A 20,575-nucleotide genomic window follows, 5' to 3' on the forward strand; every position below is an offset into this window, starting at 1 on the left:
TGGTAGGGGGCGGGTGTGCGAGTGTCAGCCAATTAAATGTGATGGGGCTGTGCTGCTCAAGCACTGAAAAGTGCTGAGTCACCCTATCACATTCTATGGCAAAACACATTCTACGGCACTGCACCGGCAGACATGACAGATGAGGAACCTCAAAAAGAGACTGGAGTGTCTGTCAGGAACACCAAAGAGCTTGCACAAAAGGTATGACACTCAGTGGTAGGAGAGAACAGATTACTTGAATATATCCCCGATAGTTTCCAAACGACAGTGCATCCCAGGCAACAACCTGCCACAGCATTTCGCATATGCTCCATGACAGTGAGCAACAATGCAGAATTAGGGACACCAAAAGGGATACATTAAGCAGCTCATGTATAGCGGGTCACAGTCTATGGTGACTGAAACAAATAAAGCAGCCCCCAATGCAGACTCTAGGAAAGGACTGCAGCTATTAAACTGAGAAGAACAGATATGGCCGGCAGGCCAAGGCTGCAATAGAATTAGAATGCAATACGACTTTGCCACAAGAGGGCGCCAAACTACACCAAATGGTCAGAGTGACCATGAAATGTGTGTGTGGAATAATTTTTTTTTTAACTGCTTCTCCAAGGCTGCATTTTAAAATGTAATTTTGCATCCATTATTACTTTTTGGTCCACTGGGGACTTGAACTCTGTACCTCATGGGATTAAAAAGATTCAAAGGAGCCACAAGCAGTTCTCTATAGAATTAGAAGAAAAGCACAGCGGGCAGCCTCAGGAGCGGCGACGGCATGGAGCAGCACGCTTAGAAGCACCTGCTAAGCCGCTGCATAGCTCCGAGGCTAGGGAAACAGGATGGCCCAGATAGGAGGAGCTCCCGCTGGAACACAGCTCAGTGAGGCCAACAGAGCCGCTCTGAGTACAAAGCGGCGCCACCCCCGAAAAGGCACCGCCACTGGAGGCGCACAGTTTTAAGGCCGTGGGCCATAATAAGAGCCGTGTATGGGAAGAAGAAAGGTTACCATGAGCCGCCATAACGTGCGCTGGCACAGGGGAGAAGGGCGGAGCCATGTGCCGCCATGACCCCCTCACCCAGCACGCACCCAACCCCCAGTGTAGAAGCTTTGCAGCGATGAGCAGGGAAGCCATAATCTCCGCAACACCTGCCAGAGGGAGCCGCTGCAAAAGGGCTGGCTGCTGTCCCTACAGAAACACAGCCCCCACACATAAGGACCCCAGTAAAGAATCCCTTTTTGGGGGGGGGGGGGGGGGTTCATACTCACCTCAGGCGTCTTCAACCAGCTTATGGCCATGCTGCATCATACAAGGCTGAGAAAGCAGGGCGAGCAGGGGCAGTGGGCCCAGGGTACAACCTCTAGGTACTGGCTGTTGGAGGCAAGGGGTTAATGGTACATACTTTTATGTCCCGTGCCCCATAGCCACATATGTGGGGGGGGGGGGGGGGGGGGCGACCGGTAGCGCCATGCTCCTGAACCCCCACCTGAAAAAAAGGGACATAAAAAGGAGTAAAGAATCTTACTAAACAGCCCTTACTAGAAAATTTTTTTTTTTTTTTTTTTTTTTTTTTTTTAAAGGCCAGGTCTGGGGAGCTCCCAGACCTGTGTCTGCCTCCTTGCTGACACTAGCTTAAACTGATTACCTCATTGCAGGTGGGTGGGTATATCCTGCCAGGGAGGAGCCGACTTTTTTCCTAGTGTCAGCGCCTCCTAGTGGCAAGAGTATATACCCATCAGTTAGGTGTCCCCAAATGAAGAGCGACCGAGAAATATCATTTTGATTAGATGGCCACTATACACTAAGGTCACAGTGCAAATAAGCATCAAATACGCCACTTCTGTACTCTAAAAATGCATCTGTCTGTCATGGGCATAAACCAGCACAAGAGCTTTCTGTTTATTCATCGTAGGTTATAAAACATGTTCAAGTGGTCTAAGTTACCTGTGTATTTTAATTTGGTTAATAAATTGCAATATTGGACCTTCCTTGTCAACAACCCCCCCCCCCCCCCCCCCCACCCCTCTAGCAGAACAAGGATGACAACGTTAAGGGTATGTTCACACTATGGAAGTTCCACTAGGAAATGCAGCACAGATTAAGCATGCAGCAGCTTCCCATTGCTTTTAATAGGAGGCTGCTGCCCAGTTCACACTGCAAAATTTCCCCTGTGGATCTGAGTCCACTGAAAGAATGAACATGTTAAATTATTTTGGTAGAATCTGCAAGCAAAGCGATTCAACCATTACCCATATCCCTTGGATAAAGCAGTCAGCGAAACAAGTGTCAGGGAATCTGTGGAGTGGTCTCTTCACTTGCTGACTATACTAGTTCTGAACTGCTAAAATATTTATACTTTTTCTACATGAATAACTAACCTTAGGGTAAATATTTTTGGGGGGATTTCTTTCTTTTGTACATATGAGACTGACAGCACGTATACTTCATAGACCATCCCACTTTTATTTCTGTTATATAGCATTAATGCTCTCATGATTTGCCCTTTTATGTGTTCTTTTTATATCAATAATAAAATTATGATTTTATACCTTACAATTATTTTACCTTTTCATAAAAAAAACAAATGTATATATAGAGCGATAACTTTGCAATTTGCATGTGCAGCACAATGGCATAGAAACCCATCTTTTATTCTGTGGCTCAGGCTTGGTGGTCTGGCAGGGCTACAGGAAGAGACTGTAGGGGTCCAGGTGACTGCTCCCAGTACCCCAAGGAACTGAATTAGCATACAGAATAAAATATGTTTTTTTTATACCATGGGCTGCGTACATAAAAATTTACATAATTTACATTTTTTTGCAGTGGCAGTAGTATATGGGCAAAAAGATTGATTAATACCACATGATCCACATTTTTCATGTATTTGGGCTAAATAAGTGCCACATTTTAATGGAGCCTCTAACAATTATCTTTAGGATTAAGATGCAAGAAGCTGGAACCTTTTACACTTATTACAGGAGGAAAGGGGCTTTGAGCTACATCACAATTCATAGACACTACTGAGACATTTATTTTGTTGCGCAAAGACAATATTGCCCTGTGTATTAGGCCTAGCAATCCATGCTCGCCCATTGCATCTGTTAAAGGGGAACTCCGGTGGGAAAAAAAAATTTCAAATCAACTGGTGCAAGAATGTTAAACAGATTTGTAAATTACTTCTATTAAAAAATCTTAATCCTTCCAGTACTTATCAGCTGCTGTATACTACAGAGAAATTTGTGAAGTTCTTTTCTGTCTGACAACAGTGCTCTCTACTGACACCTCTGTCCGTATCAGGAACTGTCTAGGAGCAGGAGAGGTTTAGGATTGTAATCTGGACAGTTCCTGACATGGACAGAGGTGTCAGCAGAGAGCACTGTTGTCAGACAGAAAATAAATTCTCAAATTTCTCTGTAGTATACAGAAGCTGATAAGTACTGGAAGGATTAAGTTTTTTTTTTTTTTAATCAAAGTCATTTACAAATCTGTTTAACTTTCAGGCAACTGTTGATTTGAAAATATTTGTTTTCTACTTGTTTCCACCGGCGTTCCCCTTTAAGACCATTTAAAAATCCTAGTTCGAACACCTCCCCTTATATTAGAAGATGTGCAGCTAACAATGATGGCAGTAAAGGGACGTATGAGCAATCCAGCTTAGCACATGTGGTCCTACCCACCAATAACAGCCATTAATGCTGATCAGCGCTCGCATTAAACACAGGTATGCCTGTGTAATATCCTATCAAATATTTGGTCACTATCCTACCTGGAATGTAATGGAAAGATCCTTGGGGGAGTTTTACCAGGGCAATTTGAGAAATAAAAGTTGAGCCGTGATTACCATGAAAGGGGTACTCCACAGGCCAGCGTTCGGAACATTTAGTTCCAAAACGTGCGTGCGCTGCGGGAGTCGGCCATGCCCCCTTGTGATGTCAGGACACACCCCTTAATGCAAATTTCTGGGAGGGGGTGTGGCAGCCATCACACCCCTCCCATAGACTTGCAGGGGGTGTAGTGTGGTGTAACGTCAAGAGGGGGCAGGGCCAACCCCCCACAAGCGTGCACGCAGAGTTCGGAACTAAATGTTCTGAACGCTGGCCAGTGTAGTACCCCTTTAAAGCTTTACAGAGTTAAAAATTAGCCAGTCTGGATTCTTCTCTGCAAACCAAAGCCACTGAAAACATAACACAAAGAACATATTTAGACTCGTAACATGGTCTGATATTACTGACACTGATGAATAACCAACATTGTACAGTAACTGCATTAATGTGCTCAAAGTTGTAAAAAAATAAGATAAAAGTACAACTTTAAAAAAATATTTAGCAAGCTCACATAAAACCTTTGCAAAAAGTTGCAATATGTGGCTATATATATATATATATATATATATATATATATATATATATATATATATATAGTGCATTGCCACAGTATTAAGAATTGTGTATTCGTAAACCATTCTACCATAGTTATGGATCTAGGAGCAGCAAACAGTGTGGCTATGTTGACATGTCTGAACGTTCACACGGAGAATCTCTGTGCAGACATGCATAATATGCCAGCACTAGGACCGCACAGGAATGCGCTGTCTCATAGAAGACTATGCATTCTGTGTGGACTCCTCACAAAGAATAAATGTGTTCATTCTTTGTGCAGACACGGAAAATTTTATTTCTGTGCCGGAAACATCTGGCACAGAAATTATGCCGTGTGCACAGTGGAATTTCCATGCAGGATTCCAATGCAGAATCCGGCATGGAAAATCTGACGTGTGAACATGGCCTAAGAGTTCACCAGCATAACTACAACAAAACCATTCCACCTTTTGGTTATGCATATATATTTGGTCACTGGCTCATTATTCTGCATTTCAACTGTGAAAATGGGCTGAATGTAGCTGGAATGATCATAAGAACTTAAGAAGTTTTTCCAACCAGGGTGCCTCCACCGGTTGCAAAACTACAACTACCAGCATGCTAGGACAGCACACACTACCTTTAAAAGGTACCTTTCATGTCTCTTTGGTGGCACGATATGTTTAAAGGGGTACTCCGGCCCAAAGACCCGCAATCTTGCATTCAGCACCCACCTCAGGGAGCTGCACGCCACGCTGCCAGCTCAGAATCTGCCGTGTGATTACCACTGGGCCGGAGTATCGTGACATCACGACTCCGCCCCGTGTGACATAGTGGGGGCGGGGCGTGACGTCCCAATGGGGACAGAGTCGTGACGTCACAATACTCCGGCCCCGTGGTCGTCACACGGCAGATTCTGAGCTGGCAGCGCGGCGTGCAGCTCCCGAGGTGGGTGCTGAATACAAGATTGCGGGAATAAGATGTATTAGGGCCGAGTACCCCTTTAAAGCTCCCAGGCAAACTCGTAGCGCAAGACTTTCTCAGAGACTGATGCAATTATATTTCATTATATGATGAAAAGTTCCACAACTTTCTGAATATTCTTCAGGTTTCAATAGAAAAAAAAAAGTAAATCTCTAGATCAAACCGGTGGCGAGTTTTGAGGAGTCCATAGAGGCTTTAGTCGGACTTGCTTGTCAGGTTGGGTTGGATAAGTCCATACTCGAGCGCTTTGTTAAGACACTCTTGTGCAGCCCGAGCCACAGGAAGTTTCTTTTCTTCCTCCTCGTTTTTTGCAAGAACGGTAAGGATTTCAAACATTTCACTCTCCATCAGCTTCCCTGCCAATTCCTTGTCTGCAGTCATCATGTTCAGGACTACAACAGCTCCACGATGCTGAAGTTCTACGTTTTCACTTAGGAGCAGGGCCTGGAAAATCTCCAACCAGTGGTCAGTCTGAAAGGAGAAAAAGCGCTCAAAGATATAGCTTGATTCTTATATATGTCCTTATATCTAGCTCTCAATTAGAGATGAGCAAAGTTACAGTGATTCGGTTCGTCACGATCTTCTCCGCAGTTGCTGACTTTAGCCTGCAAAATTAAGTTAAGCTTTCAGGTGCTCCGGTGGGCTGGAGACTCTTCTAGGACTGTATCCACCTTTTCCAGTCCACCGGAGCACCTGAAAGCTGAACTAATTTATGAAGGCTAAAGTCAGCAACTGCCGAGCCGAGAAGTTTGTGATGAATCAAATTACTGTAACTTCCCTCATCTCTACTCTCAATATATTAAATGGGGAGTCTCTAAAACTAATTTTTGCTATTGCACTCCTTATGGTAAATAAAAAATCTTTCTAATGTACTTTGTTTTAAAAAAAAGAAATAAATAAATAAAAAGGAGATTTAACACTTACCGTAAAATCTCTTTCTCGAAGTCCATTGGGGGACACAGACCGTGGGTGTATGCTGCTGTCTCTAGGAGGTATGACACTATGGCAACAAGAGAAGTCGGCTCCTCCCAGCAGGATATACCCGCCTCCAGGCCCTGAGGTAATCAGTTTTAGTACCAGAGCAATAGGAGAGGACCGAACACGAACTGTCCGAGAACCAGATAAAAATATATAACAGAACACACCCTCGGACAGAGAACCAAAGAGAAACCCAAAAGGGCGGGAGCTGTGTCCCCCAATGGATCCTTCGAGAAAGAGATTTTACGGTAAGTGTTAAAAATCTCCTTTTCTCTATCGGCTCCATTTAGGGAAACAGACCGTTGGACGTACCAAAGCCGTCCCTTGGGTGGGCAGATAGACAGGCAGACGGCTGTTCCACTGCCGCCTGCAGCAGTCTACGGCCCAGACTAGCATCAGCCGATGCTAAGGTATGAACCCGGTAGAACCTCAAGAAAGTGTGCAAAGACAACCAAGTAGCCGCCTTGCAAATCTGCGAGGCTTGTTCTGGAGACCCCAGGATGCCCCAACAGAAACGGGTAGAATGAACCACAACCCTGAAGGGAGGAATCTTCCCCCTACAGCGATAGGCTTCCGAAATGGCAGACCGGATCCACCGAGAAGTGGTAGCCTTGGAAGCAGGTTTTCCCTTACGACAACCTTCCGTAAGGACGAAAAAGGAATCGCACTGACTGAACGAAGAAGAGATAGAGAGGTAATACCTAACAGCCCAAACCACATCCAGTTTCTGGAGTAAATGCTCCCTAGAATGAGAAAGAGCGGGATAAAAGGACGAAAGAACAATGTCCTCATTGAGATGAAAGGCCGAAACAAAGGAAGGATCTAACCGGAAGACAACCTTGTCCTGGTGAAGCACCAGAAATGGAGAACGGCAGGTGAGAGCTGCCAATTCAGACACTCTCCGAATGGAGGAGATAACAACAAGAAAATGCCACTTTCCAAGAAAAGAGGCACAGGGACACTTCCAAGGGGTTCAAAAGGTTCACCTTGGAGTACCCCCAGAACCAGATTCAAGTCCCAAGGGGGAGACGGTGACCGATAAGGAGGGGCAGCATGCGTCACTCCTTGAAGGAAGGTCCGGACATGAGAATTAGAAGCCAGAGGACGCTGGAAAAGAAAGAAAGAGACAAAACCTGACCCTTAAGGGAACTGAGAGACAACCCTAGTTCCCGACTGCAAGAAAGAGAGAAGACTGGAAACCGAAAAGGTAACAAGACACAAGACCTGAGCTTCACACCAACTAAAATAAGACCGCCAGGTACGGCGGTAAATTTTTGCCGAGGAGGACTTATGAGCCTTGAGCATGGTGCGAATGACTTGGGAAGATAAATCACTGCTCTCAAAACCGCGGTCTCGACCGCCATGCCGTCAAAGCAGGGACGGCAATAGGGGTGGCACAGGAGACCTGAGATAGGAGGTCTGGACGATGGGGAAGGCGCAATGTTAAGTCGTTCAGGAGCCTGACCATGAAGACGTACCACGCCCGCTGGGCCACTAGAATGGCGGAAACGTCCCACTGAGTTTCCTCAAGACCCCCGAAAAGAGAAGAAAGGAGGAAACAAATAAGGTAGGGCAAAGCCCGAACACCAAATAGACAAGGTAGGGCAAGGCTCGACCAAGAGAGAGGAACGCTTCGGTTGTGGCGGGACCAGTAGAGGCCCACGCCTGGAGCACCCCAGGGGTTGCAGATCAGAGCAAACACCCCTGGATGTAGGAACCAGTGCCTTGGACGACTGAGGACCGGCCAAGAAGGTCACATCCCAGGGACGGCCAGACTGAAGATAACCGAGATGGCCGGAAACCTGAGTTCCGCCCAGGAGGGAAATTCCCAAGAAGCAAGCGAAGAAAGAATTGCCCTAGGCCCCAAAATGTTGAAGGGGAAAAAGTTTCACGGGGGGCCAAGACCCCAGACCGGGCGGTCCCTGAAAACACCTCCCCAGTCTGACAGACTGGCAGGGATGGACAGGAAGGAACACTCCCGAAAAAAATGAGGGGGAAAACAAAGCCACCATAGAAGGGACCAACAAGACTGACAAGAGAGGACGATCTTGCAGCCGAGAGAGAATGGAGACCTGTCACATTGGAAGAAAATCACCAGTTGAAGAGGTCAGTGATGAAACTGGGCAAATGGCACGGCCTCCACCAATCGACCCAGGACATCCATGCAAAAGCGAATGGAAACTGGAGCAGGGAGCCGAAGGCATCAGACTCTTGAAAAGAGTTTGAGTCGAAAGCGGGCAGAGGCCGCATCGAACTGGAGCCCCAGGAGAGCGGTTGGGCTTGTCCCAATTGACCATGCAACCGAAGTGAGACAAGGTCTGGAGGTTGAGACTAAGACTCTACAGGATCTGGGTCCTGGGTGGAGCTCAGATCAGGAGGTAGTCCAAATAAGGAATCGCGGAAACAACTGTTGTCCGTAAAAAAGGCTATCACAGGCGCCAGGACTTTGGTAAAGGTCCGTGGAGAAGAGGCCAGACCGAAATGGATAGCCACAAAAGAAAATGACCGTCCGGAACTGCAGAGTGGAGGAACCGCTGATGACCGGGAAACAATGAGAAGTGGAGGCAGGCATCCTTGATGTCCACCGAGGAACGAAACTCCCCTTGAACCATGGACGCCAGCACCGAACGGAGAGACTCCATTTGGGATGGGAACGCAAGATGCTGGCTGAGATACTCGAGAACCAAGACTGGGCGAACAGAAACGCCTTTCTTTGAGACCACAGAGAGATTGGAATAAACCTTGAAAACGTTCCCCTGAAGTTACATGTCCAGGCATCCCGGAGGGTAAGAGGCGACCAACCACCCGAGAGAGGTCGGCGGGTGGGGGTGACCTCTCAGGCCGAGGAAGGCCTACGAGGCCTGATGGGGCTGCCAAACGGCCGGAACGTATAGCCGACCTCCGGGAGGAATAGGATCGGAAAGAGGAGCCCTCTTCCCATGAAGGCACCTGGCTGGACCCTTTGTTGGTACCAAAGGTCCGCAGAACCGGAAGGAGAACTTACGACGGGAAGCAGTTCTGTGAGTCTTACCAGAGGTAATAAAGAACTCTTTTTACGCCCGTCGCCTCACTTCCTGAAGGTGGCGTCTGCATTAGAGATGAGCGAACTTACAGTAAATTCGATTAGTCACGAACTTCTCGGCTGTTGATGACTTATCCTGCATAAATTAGTTCAGCTTTCAGGTGCTCTGGTGGGCTGGAAAAGGTGGATACAGTCCTAGGAAAGAGTCTCCTAGGACTGTATCCACCTTTTCCAGCCCACGGGAGCACCTGAAAGCTGAACTCATTTATACAGGAAAAGGCATCAACTGCCGAGCCGAGAAGTTCGTGACGAATCAAATTTACTGTAAGTTCGCTCATCTCTAGTCCGCATTACAGGCTTAAAGCCACATGAAGGGATGGTGGCTACCAGGTAGCTTGTGGTAAAGGCAGCACAGTGGCTGCACATGGAAGCAGAACACAGAAAAATCTCCGGCTGCAGAGCATTGGAGAGCTAGATTAAATAAATCCTCAGGAGGGATCTTGAAGACTACCCTGGCGGAGTTGGAAGACCATACTAAAAAGGCCTTTGACACCCAGGCAGAAGCAAAAGCAGGAAAAACCTGCTGCCTCAAGGACAGAGATTGCCAAAATATCCACCTTCATGTCCGCTGGAATCTTGAAGGCAGCCGCATCAGCCAACGGCCGAGTAGGCGCCTTAGAGAGGCGGGAGACCGGCGTATCCACAGTTGGAGAGGAGGTCCACGGCGAAGGAATACCGCGCTTGAACCTTCTTCGTTTCCTGAAACTTCTTGTCAGGGTGACTTCAGGCGGATACCCGCAGGGCATAAAATTCAGCGTGAGAGCTGAAAGTCGAGTGCCGGTCGGGCACAGAGAAGGAGACTTCTGGAGCCACGTCCGAAGTTCCTGGGTCCTTTAGATGAAAGGTGTCTTATGGCCTTAACCACTGAGTACACCACATCAGGCACATCCGTGCGGTCCTCCGAGTCGGAGGCCGAATCAGAAACCTCATCCACAAGTTCTCCAGGTGAATGGGAACGTGTGAGGCGGCCCTGGAAGAGAGAGGGAGACTGACCTGGTACGCGGGTCTGGAGAGCCAGAGCGACGACCCTGGGAGCATTCTCTAGAGGAGCGACGCTTGCTACAAGTCGGAGTAACGGGGCGATGCCTGTGAGGGGAGCGCCCATGCCTGCCAGAAGACTCGGGGGATGAGTCAGATGACACACCCCTATGATGCTGCAAAAGCGTCAGAATAGGGGGAGAGCGGGACCCTCCGGAGGGCCGGTGTACGGAGGGCCTCTCCAAGGCAGTCACCACATAACGGGAGACCTGAGCCAAGTCGGATATAGACTGGGAGAGGGAGGGAACCCAGGCTGGAGGGGCGGCCAAACCCACCGGGTCAGGAAGAACAACCGGGGTAGAGTAGCAGGGGGTCTGGGGGAGCAGTGGAGCAGGCAGAACAAGTGGTTCAGCAGAACCAGACAGTTTAAAGTTACAGTATTGACAGAGTAAAGGAGTGGCTAACACTCCAGTTAACTGTTTAGAGGGAGGCCGTTCTGGGCCTCTCTCACCCAAGATTGTGTTCCATTTCACTGCTGATACAGTCTGCTTATCTTACTGTTTCACATGCCTTGAGATCTCCATAGACCACAATGGGCTTATTTAAAAAATTAAACCACAAAACTGTAACACTCTGTCCCACCCTGGGACTTGAACCCTGGTGGTCTGCGGGCTGTCAAAGAGGAGAAATGCCAGCCAATAGCAACTGAGGGGCGTGTTAGGAGCAGGGGGCACCGCTGATTGGCCCCTGCCACCAATCGCGCATACAGCGCTGAATGGTGTACAGTTCGTGCCCAGAGAAGCCTCGGCCGCCCTTGGTGGGCGGAGCTAAAGCGCCTCGGGCCACGAAGCATTAACAAGAAGTCTGTAATGGCGCCCACTCCTTGCCCCTAGTGCACAAATGCGAATGCAAGTGCGCTCGCAGGGAACGGAGCGGACTAGACGCCGCCGGCAGCAGCCGCTGCCGAAGTGAAAGTAAACCGACGCTCAGAGCGCCCGCATAGAGAACGCCGCGGCTGTCAGCCGCTTCAATGTAAAAAACACTCACACAGATGTTCCACACACACACATACAGTATATATGAATAAAGTGTAGAGAGTTGTGCCCCATCCAAACTGCCACTGCTCCCCTCAGTGATTAAGGACCCCCTATCCAGGCCAGCCCCATTAGACCCATGAGAAAAGTGGGCCAAATAACTTTTGTTGCAAATCTGCACCTAAGGAGAAAGGGAAATATACTCACCTCAGTCAGACAGTCAGAAGAACTTACCTCATGAAGTCTTCCTATGAAATCTTCAGCCAGCTTTATCACCTGCATCATGCCGGGCTACCATGTGCCAGCGAGGCGAGCAAGGAGATAGGGTGAACCGGACCCATGAGGTACAACCCCAGGCGCTGACCGTTGGCGAGAGGGGGTGAACAGCGCATATACGCAATGTCTGTGCCCCCTTACTCGCAATGGGGAAACAGTGAGCCGCAGTTCCTGAGTCCCCACCTGAAAACATGAAAGAAAAAGGAATAAAAAAACGAACACATTCCCTAACTAGGAAAATAATAAAACATAAGACCTGGTCTGGAGAAATCCAGACCATGTCCACCTCCTTCAGACACTAAGCTTAAACGGATTACCTCAGGGCCTGGAAGCGGGTATATCCTGCTGGGAAGAGCCAACTTCTCTTGTTGCCATAGTGTCATACCTCCTAGAGACAGCAGCATACACCCACGGTCTGTGTCCCCCAATGGAGCCGATAGAGAGAAAATGTTTTCTGTTTTATTTGTGTTTAAAAAAGCTGCCACTAGGTGTCTCCCTACTTGCCCAGAGCACATTTCCCCCATCTCTTGCACAGACTTTGAACTCCTGCTGGCCTGGCAGAAGTCCAAAATCAGGATAGGCTGAGGGGGGGTGTGTGCAGCCTTATCCAAAGAGTTCATCTCACACACTGAACTTCTCTGGGCTGTGTGTAGCAGAGTGAGGGAGGAAGGAAGTTCTACCCAGTATGGCTTCAGATAATGTCACAGCCTGCTGGGGAACGCTGTCTAGAAAAGCTGGATACTGATGCACGATAGTCAGTGAAAAGAGCTGGGGGCACTTAAAGGACAACTGCAGCATTATTACACTTATCCCCTATCCACAGGATAGGGGATAAGTGATTGATCACAGGGGTCCTGAACGGATCTCCTGAACGGGACCCCCGCATTAGAGCTCAGTGAGAGCGCTAATGCACGTAGCGTCGAACTAGAGAGGTGGCAAGTTGTTTTTGGCCACAGATGGTATCTAATCCCTTAAGGACCCGGGCATTTTTTACAGATCTGACCACTGTCACTTTAAGCATTAATAACTCTGGAATGCTTTTACTTTTCATTCTGATTCAGAGACTGTTTTTTCATGACATATTCTACTTTATGTTAGTGGTAATTTTTTGACGATACTTGCATAATTTCTTGGTTAAAAATTCCAATTTTTTTTTAAACTTCGAAACTCTCTGCTTTTAAGGAAAATGGACATCCCAAATAAATTAGGGATCGACCGATTATCGGTATGGCCGATATTATCGGCCGATAATCACGATTTTGGGCATTATCGGTATCGGCAATTACCTTGCCGATAATGCCACACCCCCCCGCACCGCCCCCACCGCAACCGCCCCCCCCCCCCCCCCGACCCGCGTCACACCCCCCACCGTAGTGCTGGGCGGTTTACCGGTATACCGGATACCGGTTTTTTTTTTTCTCCCACAGTATGGATTTTTGCCCATACCGCTATACCGGTCGGGCCCCTTCCCCACCCTCCGAGTCAATAAAAAAAAAAAAAAATGTAACTTACCCGTAATGGGGGTGGTCCGAGCCATCCATCCTTCCTGTAGTGTCCGGCGGCATTCCGGGTGGAGGGTGAACCGGTCCGGGCTGTCATTTATCAGGGGGTCCTCTTCTCCACTCCGGGCAGGCTCCGGCCTAGTATGCTGCATAGACGCTGTGACGTCAGGTGCGTCGCTGCGCACGGGCGTCACTGCGCAGCGGCGTCTATGCTGCGTTACTAGGCCGGAGCCTGCCCGGAGTGGAGAAGAGGACCCCCGGAGAAGAAGGACAGCCCGGACCGGTTCACCCTCCACGCGGAATGCCGCCGGACACTACAGGAAGGATGGATGGCCCGGACCACCCTGACAGGTAGGGGGAGAGAAGCGGGTGGCGGCGGCGGCCTATGGCACCGCAAAAGCCACTGCAGTGCATTGATTTAAAGCGCCAGCTTTAAATCAATGATCTGCAGCGGTGTCAAGGGGGGAAAAATAGCCGATAACTTATACCGGAAAACCTACAGCTGTTGCAAAACTACAACTCCCAGCATGCCCTTTGGTTGTCCATGCATACTGGGGGTTGTAGTTATGCAACAGCTGGAGGCACACTGGTTGCAAACCACAGAGAGTTTGTTAGTTACTTAACTTAGTGTTTCCCAAACAGTTTTCCTCCGGCTGTTGCAAAACTACAACTCCCAGCCTGCCCAGACATCCGAAGGGCATGTTGGGAGTTGTAGTTTGGCAACATTTGCCTCCAAACGTTGCAAAACTACAACTCCCAGCATGCCCAGACATCCGAAGGGCATTCTGTGCATGCTGGGAGTTTTATCTTTTAAACTCCTAGAAGCAGCAGTAAAGATCACTTTACAGCAATCTTCACTGCTGCCTCTGACGCCGCCACCTCCACTTTCCTGCCGCCGGTCCCCACGCCCTCAGGTATCTGCTGCCGGTCCCCCCACGACACGGCCTCCGCAGCCAGCGCCACCATATTCCCCCACTCTGCCTGGGCTTCTAGGGGTGGGCTGAGACAGATCTGAACTTTCAAGCAACCCCCTGCCACCTCACGCCTATCCTTTAGGATGATCGGGACTGTCTCTGACAGCTCCGATCATCCCTATTTTCCGGGCGTACCTGTATGCCCTATGTACTTAAGGGGTTAAAACCTTTCACATGTCCATGTGATTTGTCAAAAGTTTTTCTAAGGGGCCGTGCCCACTTAAAAAAAATCTTTGGGTAGCCATGCACTCTGATATCAGTCCACATCTATGTCACAACATTTTTCAAGTCCCTTACCACTTGTGTAATCCTCTGGCAAATCTTTGGCTCCAAAGAGGTCAGCATCGCAAGAGTTCCTGCAGCGGCACGACGTAGACGCTCATCATCTTCACCACTGTACAAAACTACCAACTTTAATCTATCGGATCCTTCTACCATGAACAGATCTTGCACCTATGAAAAGGTCAATCATTTCAATTTAATTAACCAGGAATCAATAGATTTAGGTGAATTCAATCATCAAGCTTTTTTTTTTTTTTTTTTAAGAAACTTTTTAGAAAAAACACGGCAAACAGGTTTTTCCATTTTCTGAAAAAGCGGTAAAATCGCCAGCTTGTTTTTCTGTGATGGTACCACAACACATCTACCATGTGTGAATACATCCTGACGTATGACATAGATCAATCCGCCACAACCAGGCAACGAGATTACCAATGATTATCTCGCTATAATGGCTCCTTTGGGGGTGGGATACATTAAGCAACAAGTGAACAGTTGATTTGTTAGAAGCAGAAAAGATAGACAAATGTAAGAATCTGAATAACTTTGTCATGGGCCAAACTGTAATGGATAGATAAGTGTGTCAGAGCATCTTCAAAACAGCAGGTCTTGTGGAGTTTTCCCCATATGCAGTGGTAAGTGTGTAACAAAACTGTTCCAAGGAATGACAACCGATAAACCTGTGACAGCGTCATGGCCCATCTGGTTATACAGTGGTCCCTCAACATATGATGGTAATCCGTTCCAAATGGACCATCGTTTGTTGAAACCATTGTATGTTGAGGGATCAGTGCAATGTAAAGTATAGGACAGTGGTCTACAACCTGCGGACCTCCAGATGTTGCAAAACTACAACACCCAGCTTGCCTGGACAGCCAACGGCTGTCCGGGCATGCTGGGAGTTGTAGTTTTGCAATATCTGGAGGTCCGGAGGTTGAAGACCACTGGTATTGGAGGTTATACTCACATGTCCCCGCCGCTCCAGACCATCACCGCTGCTCTGGATTTCGCCTTCCATCGCGGTCACCACGTCCCCGGGGTGTCCCCGACGCTCCGGCAAGGCCTCTGCTTCCCCGGCATCCTCGCTCTCCGTCACCGCCATCACGTCGCTATGCATGCCGCTCCTATTGGGATGACGGCACAGCGTGCCGGCTAATGACGATGGAGAGCGCCGGCGATGCAGAGGATCCCGAAGATGACGCGCCGGAGCCCCGAGGACAGGTAAGTGATAGTCAGCGGACCACACGGGGCACCTTAAACGGCTATCAGGTGGCAGCCTAAGCAGTCTGTGCTGCCGGATAGCCATTTATGCGATGGCCCCAACATAAAAAAGCATTGTATGTTGATGATGCCTTAAACATGCGACGGCCTCTGAGAGGCCATCATATGTTGAAATGATCGTATGTCGGGGCCATCGTAGGTTGGGGGGTCACTGTATTGCACAGAAGAGCTACTGTAGGATAAGTTGCTAAGCAAGTTATTGCTGCCTATGATAGAAAGGTGTCAGAACACAGAGGGAATCATAGCTTGCCAAGCATGGTGCAGCATAGCCTCAGACCAATCAAAGTGCCCATGTTGGCCCTTGCCCACAAAGAAAACACCTACAATGGGCACATGAGCATTAAAACGGGACCATAAAGTTACGGAAAAGGGTCTGATACAACACGTTTTCTTTTAATCATGTGGATGTCTGGGTGCGTGTGTCGCTTACTTGGGGAAGATATACACTATGGAAAGTAGACACTAGACAATGTAAAACTCTGGGCATTCATATCAATGTTACTTTATCAAGTGTCACCTAACTACATTTTTTTTTTTTTCAAAGACCAAGTACACCCTTCATGACAACAGTTTTCACTAATGTTAGTGACTACTTTCAGAAGGATAAAGGTGTCCTGCGACAATGCAAGATTTTTTTAGAAATGGTTTGAACAATATGAGTACAAGGCGACTTCGCTCCAAATTCCCTAGATCTCAATTTGATTGAACATTTAAGGTATATGCTGGTAAAACTGATCAATGGAGATGATCTATGGAACTTACAGCATCTGCTGCTTGCTGCCAGGTACCACAGGTCAGAGTTTTGGCAGCATACAAAAAGAACATACTCAATATAAGGCAGATGGTATTATGGCTTATTAATGTATGCCTTCTGTAAAAGTTCTTGACAATGTATCTGCTAAGTCACACATGATCAAAGGACATCATGAGAAAAATCACATGGAAACTCATTGTTGTCACAGGCAGGCTATGCTCATATAGTTCTTGGGACAAAACTTCCCAAATAATCATTATAAACAGTGGAATTCTGCTGCTGGAATGGACGTCTGCACAATGACTGAACATGTTCATGCTTTGGGTGGAATTCCACCAGACTGCCAGTCTATGAAACTGTGCACATCCAAGCAGTCTGATGATTTCTGCTGGGTTTGCTGCAAGCTTATATTCAGCCAGTAAACGAGCATCAATGAGCCCTAAAAATACAGCCAAAAAAACTGCTAAAAACAGAAACATTTACCATTTTATGAGGTTCAAAATAAGCCTCTAAACAGGCAAACATACCTCATAAGATTACAAGGAATGCGTTGATTCTCTGGATTAGTGATCTTAAAACTGTACACCTCCAGATGTTGCAAAACTACAACTCCCAGAATGCCCGGAGAAACGGTGGATATCTGGGCATGCTGGGAGCTGAAGTTCTGCAACATCTCAAGGGCCAAAGTTTGATGACCACTGCTTTGGATGAAACAGCAAAGCCTGTGAAAGTCTGCATGTTTGTAAATACTTGAATTGTAACCTTACCTCTTTGCACATAGACAGGTTGCACATACACTCTGTAGCAGCTACACGAATCATTTCATGCTCTTCAAACATATAACCCTCGATCATAGGCACTGCCTTCTCCTTTATGATCTTATTCCTGAAGAACACATTGAAAATCATTAATCATCTGTCTGTAAAGCGCTATTCCTCACACACTGATCTCTATGACCAACAATTGGTCTGGCACATTACCCACCTCAGACTTTCACTGAGCCCTGCAAGATTTGTTAATGCCATCAGGGACTCAAAGTTCTGCAAGCCTGTACAATTAAGGTGAAGCAAGCTGACCAGGGGCCGAATAACCTCGTAAATCTGTTCGAGAAAAAAAGAGGGGGTGATAAGAAATTAATAATGTTCAGTATATTACTTTTCATTCTACAACATACGAAATGACTCACAGTACTCTTTACTACTTGTTTATAACTCTGTCTTTCTTCTCTATTATGCACGTATAAAATATATAAAAAGAAGACACATTCAGCAGCTCTCTAAGGCCATGTTCACATGTCGGAAATTCTGTGTGGAATTCCGCAGCAGCACAGGGCAGAATTTCCTTGACATATTTTTCTGGTGCTGAAATTCCGATTCCCGCATCCACAGAAAAAAATTAACCTGTTCATTCATTCTGTAGAATCTGTACAGAATGAGATGGCGCTCGCAGTCTCCAGAATTTCCACACAGAGTTTTTCCATGCCAAGTGTGAACATAGCAGTAGTGCTGGGCGGTATACCGGTATGAACCGGATACAGTTTTTTTTTTTCTCCCACGGTATGGATTTTAGCCCATACCGCTATACCGGTCAGGCCCCTCCCCCACCCTCCGAGTCAATAAAAAAAATTTAAACTTACCCGTAATGGGGGTGGTCCGGGCCATCCATCCTTCCTGTAGTGTCCGGCGGCATTCCGGGTGGAGGGTGAACCGGTCCGGGCTGTCCTTCTCCGGGGGTCCTCTTCTCCAATCCGGGCAGGCTCCGGCCTAGTAAGCTGCATAGACGCCACTACGCCGTGACGTCAGGTGCGTCGCTGCTCACGGACGTCACTGCGCAGCGGCGTCTATGCAGCGCTACTAGGCCGGAGCCTGCCCGGAGTGGAGAAGAAGGACAGCCCGGACCGGTTCACCCTCCACCTGGAATGCCGCCGGACACTACAGGAAGGAAGGAAGGAAGGAAGGATGGCCCAGACCACCCTCCCCGGACGGTCCCTGCAACAACAGGGAAGGCGAGTCAGGGTTCTGGGATGGACAGGGGTCTGTATAATATACTATACCTACAGTAGGCCCTCCAGCTGTTGCAAAACTACAACTCCCAGCATGCCCAGACAGCCAACGGCTGTCCGGGCATGCTGGGAGTAGTAGTTTTGCAACAGCTGGAGGCACCCCTAGTTGGGAAACACTGACCTATACTATACACTACTATATAGTCCAACATGCTGGGAGTTGTAGTTTTGCAACAGCTGGAGGCTGTAGGGTTGTTTGTTACATCTATTTAAAAGGGTACTCCACTGCCCCAGTGTTCAGATCATTTAGTTCCAAAAGCCCATTTAGTTCCGCTACGCCACCTCAATGCAAGTCTCAATGTAAAAAAAAAATAAAAAAATACTGTGATACTCATTTTTTGTCATATCGCCCAGCACTACATAGCAGGTGTCAAAAGTGGGCACTTTGGATACGGAGGGAGAAGATCTCTGTGCAGACAAGGAGGGAGGAGATCACTGAACACAGAGGAAGGGATGCTAGGAATGGCAGCTCCCTCCCTGCAACAGCTAGACCGATCAGAATAAGTTATACATTGTTTTTATCACGATTACCTGCACTATAAAGCTTTGTATTCAGGTAATTGCGAGTGATCCAGCTTGGGGTGCTTGGAATTAGACCCCCACCGATCTGATCCCCTTTTAAAGTTAACATTCAAAAAGCTTGCAGATATCAGGTAATATGCTTCTCCCTGTCCAACACTCAACACAGACATAGTATTCCTCACAATGAGGAGAGCATCTCACTAGATATTTTACCATCGGCGGACACAGCAAATGATTTGATGTGCAGTACATACCGGATGATGTCTGCAGATACTTACTCTTTCACCTGGAAATGCAATTTCCGGATTAGAGGTGATTGTTATTTTAGCCAGTGCTTGTGCTGCTTTTGTTTTTCCAATTTCCGTTCCTTCTAATGCCAGAGGTATTAATGCCTAAAATCAAAGAAAAGTATATGTTAATGAGCAGAGGAGCATATTTACTGACAGATGCCCTAAACCAAGGACAATGTGGTCATCGTAACGTCATAATGATGACAAGTCATACTGTGGTTACATTTTTTTCAAGATAGTTGTCTTTTCAAGAGTTATTTAGTTGGTATGAGCTATAGGAGGGTCCATATGACATCAGAATAAAACTATATCTAAACAAATAATTTAACCTCCCATAGCCTCTTGCTGTTTAATATCTAAGAAAAAATGTAATCTGTGAATTAGTATTGTCAATTATACTTGCCATTTAGTTGGCTTACACCTGTTTGGGACATCTTTTCGAAAACGATATTAAAATGTTCCTTTTTTTCAAGCAAGTTCTATCAGCACCCTGCCTGGAAGCTTGCAGCCAGCATTATCTATTCCTGGTTATTTTAATTAAAGTCAAATTGAGAGAACTCATTACCTTTCCTCCTCCTTGAGCTACAACGTTTCCTCGGTCTTCAGATTTTTCTACTAAAGCCAAGAAAACCCTAGAGGGAAGAGAACATTACAGATTTATTAAAGACAAATTGTCACTACTTCATGGATTATGCAGACATTTTAACATTGGCAAGGTGATCAGTAGAAGGCTGAGAAGTAACACATTAGTGGCTGTTATCATGACATGTAGAGGGAGTAGGTGAGATCCACAGACGAGAAATGGGGCACAGTTTATGAATTTAATAGTAAAATCAACACAATTTTTGAATGTTGTTTCACTGGTTTAGGAACCTCAGGCAGAATCTGTATGGTGAGATAATAAAAAGTTCTGAAAAAAGATAAACCTTGTTAAACTTTAGTATTCATAGAGAACCCAGCAATGTCAGATGTCATGGAAACAATCATTACTCCCTTTGTGGTCACGAGACTATAACCTAAGAATATATAGTAGTTTAATGGATGTTTATATGTAATGAAAAGTTTTAAGTTGTTATACTCCATCTTCTTTCCTTTCTCTTACTCTTTCTACACTTAATACAAGAGGTTCAATATCCTTAGTAATAGCCGGGATTGTAGCACAATATTAGTATTTACATTCTACTGCACTTATCAGAAAGAACCATAATACAACAGTCCTGTTATA

General features: G+C 47.0%; 1 protein-coding gene across 4 annotated transcripts in view; it reads right to left on the reverse strand.

Annotated features, from left to right (window-relative positions):
• Positions 1-3,453: 3,453 nt before the first annotated feature.
• The window catches only part of UNC45A (unc-45 myosin chaperone A), a 67,137-nt gene continuing 50,015 nt past the window's right edge, over positions 3,454-20,575 (reverse strand). For all 4 annotated transcript variants that reach the window (XM_056572032.1, XM_056572029.1, XM_056572030.1 and 1 more), the window contains exons 15-20: positions 19,916-19,982; positions 19,339-19,452; positions 17,461-17,576; positions 17,244-17,361; positions 14,460-14,615; positions 3,454-5,809 (exon numbers count right to left, since the gene is read on the reverse strand). In XM_056572032.1, coding sequence (XP_056428007.1) covers positions 5,534-5,809; positions 14,460-14,615; positions 17,244-17,361; positions 17,461-17,576; positions 19,339-19,452; positions 19,916-19,982 — 847 coding nt within the window. In that variant the 3' untranslated portion in view covers positions 3,454-5,533. The remainder of the gene's footprint in view (positions 5,810-14,459; positions 14,616-17,243; positions 17,362-17,460; positions 17,577-19,338; positions 19,453-19,915; positions 19,983-20,575) is intronic.

Source organism: Hyla sarda, chromosome 4 (genome assembly GCF_029499605.1).
Source record: "Hyla sarda isolate aHylSar1 chromosome 4, aHylSar1.hap1, whole genome shotgun sequence".
Classification (NCBI taxonomy): domain Eukaryota; kingdom Metazoa; phylum Chordata; class Amphibia; order Anura; family Hylidae; genus Hyla; species Hyla sarda.